The sequence below is a fragment of the Leptopilina boulardi genome, unplaced genomic scaffold (assembly GCF_019393585.1).
Source record: "Leptopilina boulardi isolate dan_hultmark-lab unplaced genomic scaffold, ZJU_Lbou_2.1 LbouV2_224, whole genome shotgun sequence".
Classification (NCBI taxonomy): domain Eukaryota; kingdom Metazoa; phylum Arthropoda; class Insecta; order Hymenoptera; family Figitidae; genus Leptopilina; species Leptopilina boulardi.
Window position 1 is genome coordinate 2,692,082 of NW_026137779.1, and position 7,075 is coordinate 2,699,156.

Below are 7,075 nucleotides of genomic sequence, written 5' to 3' on the forward strand. Positions count from 1 at the left end.
CTCTGGACGATGCCATGGGTACTGCACCCTGTGTGGACTTCCTGGAGGCGTCGTGGGGAATGGCAACTAATAATAATAATTAATTAGCACCATTCAATAAATAACCTGATCGTTAATACTTACATTGTACAGCGACATCCTCCTCACGGAGCAGTTGTAGCAAGAGCAGCTCTCCATAGCGATGTTACTTCTACCGCTCTGTTGCTGGAAATGAGCTCTGACGCTTTGGGACGCTACACTTTTTAACCACTCCCCACCACGTTTACCCCACCACGCACATACATCCCACCACAGCGTGTGGCAGCTACCTACAACTATGGCGCTACAAGTCCAATGAGAAAATAGAATAATAATTTTATATTTTACTAATTATATTAATTAGTAAAATATTTAAAGAAATTAATTGGTAAAATATTTAAAAATAAAATGGTATTAAATAAATAAATAAATAAAGATGAATTATACTTACTTTTATAAATCAAACATACTGACAGTTCATATAACATTAAAATTAGTTTTAAGTGTATTTTTCGGTTAAAATTATAACTGAACAAAATTATCCAAAAAATAATTTTCTCAAGCTCTTTTTTTTGTTTATTGAAATATTCTGTACGATTGTTTATTAAAAATTAAACAATTAATTACTAGAATTTCTATTGCAATAATAAAATTTTATATTTATTTTAAATCTTAATTAAATAATAGTTTACGTTAACTAAAAAATATCATAACTCAATAATAAACAGCGTTTAATTATAAAAAAACGTTTATTTTTATCTTGAGTTTCCATTTACATGCTTACAATAATAAAAAACATTTTTTCAAATCGAAAATTTTGACACATAGAATACATAAATAGAAACAATCACATTATAAACGTTTATAAAAACATAACCTAACATCTTTTCTTTTTTATTTTAAGGAAAAAACTATTAAAAAAACCTTTTATAATCTGAGATCATGTCATGATTAAAAATAAAGAAGTTGAGCTCATTTCATGATTGAAAAAAAAATGAAAACTAAAAGAATTTTTATAAAAAACTTTTGAAAAAGTATTAAAATCTGTAATATGATTAAATAAAAAAATACTTTTTTTAAGGACAAAAAAACGATTGAAAAACCTGTCATACTATCAAATTATTTAAAAGACATAGAAATAAAAACACTTTTTTAAGGACAAAAAAAACGATTGAAAAATCTGTCATAATAACAAATTATTTAAAAGAAATAAAAACAAATAGAAATAAAAACACTTTTTTAAGGACAAAATAAAAACGATTGAAAAACCTGTCATATTATCAAATTATTTAAAAGAAATAAAAAGAAAAAAAAAGTTATTAAAAAAAAATGAGCTAGCGCCTCTTTCTCGAAGACGCTGTGGACAGGGTCTTCATGGCCTTCGTGAGCCGCTGACGGGCTGTTCCTCTCAGCGGGAGAGCATCAATTTGTACTACACGTCTCGATGCAGCTACCGGCCTAGGCTGCCGCGGTGCTGGCTCAGTTCGCGGAGTTGATGCTTGAGGTATATGAGCAATTCTTCGATTCATCGGTGCCGGTTCTGGAGCAATTTCTGCTTCACGTCTCGGTGCAGCTACCGGCCTAGGCTGCCGCGGTGCTGGCTCAGGTCGCGGAGTTGATGCTTGAGGTATATGAGCAATTCTTCGATTCATCGGTGCCGGTTCTGGAGCAATTTGTACTGCACGTCTCGGTGTAGCTACTGGCATATGTTGCCGCGGTGCCGGCTCAAGTCGCGGAGTTGATGATTGAGGTATATGAGCAATTCATCGGTGCCGGTTCTGGAGCAATTTCTGCTTCACGTCTCGGTGCAGCTACCGGCCTAGGCTGCCGCGGTGGTGGCTCAGGTCGCGGAGTTGATGCTTGAGGTATATGAGCAATTTTTCGATTTATCGGTGCCGGTTCTGGAGCAATTTCTGCTTCACGTCTCGGTGCAGCTACCGGCCTAGGCTGCCGCGGTGCTGGCTCAGGTCGCGGAGTTGATGCTTGAGGCATATGAGCAATTCTTCGATTCATCGGTGCCGGTTCTGGAGCAATTTCTGCTTCAAGTCTCGGTGCAGCTACCGGCCTAGGCTGCCGCGGTGCTGGCTCAGGTCGCGCAGTTGATGCTTGAGGTATATGAGCAATTCTTCGATTCATCGGTGCCGGTTCTGGAGCAATTGCTGGCTCAGGTCGCTGATCTGGTGGCGGAGGCGGTATTGCAAGACGAGGTCGTGTCCTTATTCTAATCCAGGGTTCTAGATCAGTCGGTTCATTAAAGACAAAAGGTAAATGATTTTCAACAGGTGCTGCAGAAAGATTAGGTAGCGCTCCTTCAAGATCATCATTATTTATTTGAAAATCTTGTTGATCATCTATTATACCTGGCATGTCTTCCAATCTAACGTGCTGCATCTCTTCAACTTGGACATTTAGAAGTTCTGGTAAAATAGGTGGTTGATCGTAATGATTGCTTCTGCGTCCAAATAATCTCAGCTCTTCCGGATTATACTCCATATTTTCAATTCCATCAAGTTGTATATTTAAATTATTCTGCAAACAAGTAATTAGAATGATAAAAATAGTTACAATAATAAACTGTCTAATAAGAAGAAAAAAAATTAATAAATTGGTTATACAAAAAATATTGTTTGACACATGAGATTATAAATACAGTAAAAGAGAATATTAAATAACAAAATTGATTAGACTGAAACAAGTTTTGACAGGTTATAAATACAGTAAAAGAGAATATTAAATAACAAAATTGATTAGACTGAAACAATTTTTGACAGGTTATAAATACAGTAAAAGAGAATATTAAATAAGAAAATTGATTAGACTAAAGCAATTGTTGATAGATGAGGTTTTTTTTTTTTGCGTAGGGAATTTTGGGAAAATCTGTATACAGATACCTTGGCTTCCGCATGCCAAGGTTATGTCGGGTTGGTAAAAAAAAACACTAAACAAAATAAGCTGGCGAACTACTACCAGCCCAGACCCACTAAAAACCCGTCAACCCTTCTTGGGAGCCCTAAAACAACAATTTTTGACAGGTTATAAATACAGTAAAAAGAGAATTTCGAATAAGACAGTTGATTAGACTAAAACAATTGTTGACAGATGAGGTTATAAATACAGTGAAACAGAATATTAAATAAGAAAGTTGATTAGACTAAAACCATTGTTGACAGATGAGGTTATAAATACAGTAAAAAGAGACTTTTGAATAAGAAAGTTGATTAGATTAAAACAATTGTTGACAGATGAGGTTATAAATACAGTAAAAAGAGAATTTTGAATAAGAAAGTTGATTAGACTAAAACCATTGTTGACATGTTATACATACAATTAGTCTTCTTCGCCGCATATCTCGAAATCTGCATTTCTCATTCCTGCAGTTACACGATACTTGTATAATGTTTGGATCCTATTAAAAATTAAATTATATTTTTCACACAAAATATAAAGTTTTATTTAAAAAGTGTAAAAGATAATACTCACCATAGTAAATTGTTTTGCACGTTGTATCACGTTCCACCGGTTTGTATATATCAAAGCTTAGGTTAGGTGATAATATGGCGGCTCAGGGACGTAACTTTCCAAAAAAATCTCCCACAATTTCCACAATTTTTTTTATAAACTTCAATTCTTAATAATTATATAATTAATTTATTTAGAAAAACTTATATATACAAAAGATAATTATAAATTTTGTTTTATAAACGTATAAAACTATAAATTTGATACATTAAATAAAATTACCACCACACACTAAAGTCTCATAAAAGGATATTACAAAAATAAAAATCTCAAATAAATATTATTAATTATACATATATTATTAAAAAACTTGTAATTGAAATTTCTAAAAGTATACATTTTTTTTATAAATTTAAACACTTTTTTCTTTAAGAGATTATTAACCAATAAGAAAACTTTCATTCTCTTAGGGCTGGATAATTATTGATGCAAGAGTATAAAAAAAATTGGCGCGAAATTCATATTGGAAATGTTTTATTTTTTTACACATTAAACTGTTTAACTTAACTTTATTATAGTCTATCTTAATACATTAGTTAAAAAGAATTCAACTTATCTTAATAAACAAAGATTATAATTCTATAACGAACATAATGAACAAAAAATATAAATTTATTTTCAACATACTAACCAAATATATATATATTAGATAATATATATATATATTAGTACACTTACCGTTATAAATGTTTTTTAAACTCTATAGGAAATAAGTTGCTAAAAATAAATAGATGACAATTATAAAATTTAATAGTAAACATTTAGTGACGGTATCTGTCACACATTAAATATATTAAGTCAGTTAAACTAGTAGCGACATCTAGAGGTAAATTAACTTGGTCGGTAAAATAGGCTGCTCATTACCAATAAACAATTTTCACGCTAAAATTTAAAAATTGATATAGTCCAATTGTGTTAATCGACAGTGGCCCCATCTGTTAGGTTTTCTACCAATTAACTTGGTCGGTAAAACAAAATGGCGGCCAAGCAAATTTGAATTGTCAAATAAATTTTTAAATTTCCCGCCAAGTGCTCTGTCGGAAAAACAGTTACCTACATTACCAACCGGGTTTGAATTCGGCTGTCACTTACCGGCTGCTGAAAAAATAGGAATCTACCTTACCGACTGGGGATAACTTAGCCGAGATCAGAACCTGTCCCACAACCCCCATAGCTATACTACTCAGAGGCTATAGAACGAATGCATTGCTATAAAGAAAGGATGCGTCACTTGATCACAATCCCACAGGCGAAGGAATTGTGGCAAGTGACTTTAGGAATGCCGATAGGACAAGTGGTAACGTGCCTGTTGAGTAATCAATTATGTATTAGTGGCTCGTTACAAGTTTTGCGAGAACGACTGATTCGGGCAGAACTGAAACTCGCGCTTCCCTCAGAAACTGACGTACCCTTTTGCGACGAGTGCGGTAAAGGGAACTTAGTCAAAGTTTTTCAGTTTGAGGCATTCACAGAAGAAAAATGATTATCCAATGTAAATCTTAAAAGAGAATGCGAGTTTTATTTGAGTAGCGACGAGGAGAAAAATTCACGGTCGATTCGTGACTTGGGAGTTTTAGGAGATCAACAAAGTCAAGGGGCCATAAGAAAAAGGTGGGGAGATAAATCATCGCACAGCAGACCAAGTTCGACCACCGATGACTTTCCGTCCCCTTTACCGACCCTTCCACAATCACCACCGATGATGTCCACAGCGTCGATCCCCACAAATTCCCCACCACGAATGTCAGCTGTTCATTCTATGAATTCCGCGCCAACGACCACTGTGAATTCAGCCCCGGCAATGAGGGTTTCACCGACGATGTCGCCTAACGTGATTTGCTTGCGACAATCTATAGCCAAGTTTACCCTGAGTCCAGAATTGCAACAGCTGATCCGTATTAATAACCATTTAATGGCTGCTAGTATGGGTCAGAATGTGGGGGATAATAGCAATTTTCACCGGCCATCTCAAAATCCAGTAGAATTTGCGACAGGGGAAAGGGATGAAATAACTTCGGTTAATCAGGACCAATCAGGAGGAGAAGAGATTATCGTGTAGCTTCTCGATTAACTAAAGTCAATAGGACCTTAAAGGATTGGGATATTAAATTCTCTGGTGAGGAGCGAGAAGATCCTGAAGAATTCCTGGAGAGAATTGAAGACTGTTGAGATTGCGCCATGATAAGAGACGAAGATCTTCTCCAAACACTTGCTAGTATTTTCAAGGGCAGTGCAAGTAGGTGGTTCCGAACAATCCGCCAAGAAATCAGCTCGTGGAGGTCATTTAAAAAAGCTTTTCGACGGGAGTATTTAACGACCATTGATGACGACGAAGTGATAGATGAGATGAGGAGTAGGACTCAAGCGAAAGGGGAGAAAATATCCTCCCACATAACCAGTTTGCAACTTATAATGGGGCATCTTAGAAAACCATTGTCGACCAGAGAACAGGTTAAAATCGCGTATAAGGGACTTACCCCCACTTATCGGAAACAAGTCGATTCATCGGGGTTAGAATCACTCTCGAAATTAGAGAGAAATTTGCGACAGTTCGAAAAGGTTCAAGATCTCGACGACAGACACGTTCCCCCTCCCCCTAAAGAGAAAATGCGTTTTCCCGCCGCGGCTTATAAGGGTGCGAAAAAGGACGAAAAAAAGCCATCTTCCTCAAAAGAGACCAAGAAGATAGCGGCCTTGAAGGACGAGTCAGCGACGGGTAGCAAGGTAGAGAAGGTGGTCAACAAGAAGAGTAAAGGGAAAAAGTCGAAGAAGACAAAGAAAACTGATTCTGAGAAGGGGACTACAGAAGTGAATGCAATTAAGCAATCAAGCCCTCAGCCATCCGCGACTCCGATACGGGCTTCTAACCCTACTCCTACTTTTGCGACAGTGGCCGCTGGAAAGGGGAAGCGTCAGTTTTTGCTAAAACAAACATCACAAATTGCGACGGGTGGGCCGAAGCCATTTGTGGGGGCATGTTTCACATGTCAAATGGTCGGACACAGAGTCTCGGAATGTCCCATGAGGACATGTTTTGTCTGCCAGCAGCGTGGTCATTTCGCAGCACAGTGCCCAACCAAAGTACAGATAGAGTCATGTCTTGTTTGTCGATCACCAGGCATGAACTTCCTTAATTGTCCGAATTGCGTCCAAGTCAGTGGACAACAGAGTGGGAAGAGACCACTTAAACAGTGTGATGAGAGAGTTGGTACTGACGAATTAAATGAAGAGAATTCATTCAAATTTGTGACACAGGTACAGCCAAATGAGTGGAGAGTATTCACTCAAAAACATGTTGGTGATAGATGGGACTAAAGATATTGAAATGGAGTCAGTACCAATAGTCCAGGGGAGGGGAGAGGCTGTGACGGGCACAGCTGACCCAGAACCCTTATTCGATAAGGATGTAGACGTATGGAAAATCGTTATTTCTTTCGAATTACCATTGGCGACAAATGTTATGAGGCACTTTTCGACTCTGGAGCGATGATCTCGTTGATTAGCGACAGAGTGGCTGAGCCTTATAAGAGCCGCATCC

At 36.8% G+C, this 7,075-nt stretch overlaps 2 protein-coding genes across 2 annotated transcripts; one reads left to right on the forward strand and one right to left on the reverse strand.

Annotated features, from left to right (window-relative positions):
- Positions 1-1,352: 1,352 nt before the first annotated feature.
- LOC127279883 (uncharacterized) lies at positions 1,353-1,724 on the reverse strand. The gene has a single exon (XM_051302522.1). The coding sequence runs from the start codon at positions 1,722-1,724 to the stop codon at positions 1,353-1,355; it is 372 nt and encodes a 123-aa protein (XP_051158479.1).
- Positions 1,725-5,715: 3,991 nt separating this feature from the next.
- On the forward strand, positions 5,716-6,852 carry LOC127279884 (uncharacterized). The gene has a single exon (XM_051302523.1). It carries the CDS (start codon positions 5,716-5,718, stop codon positions 6,850-6,852), a length of 1,137 nt encoding a protein of 378 aa, XP_051158480.1.
- The last annotated feature ends 223 nt before the right edge of the window (positions 6,853-7,075 follow it).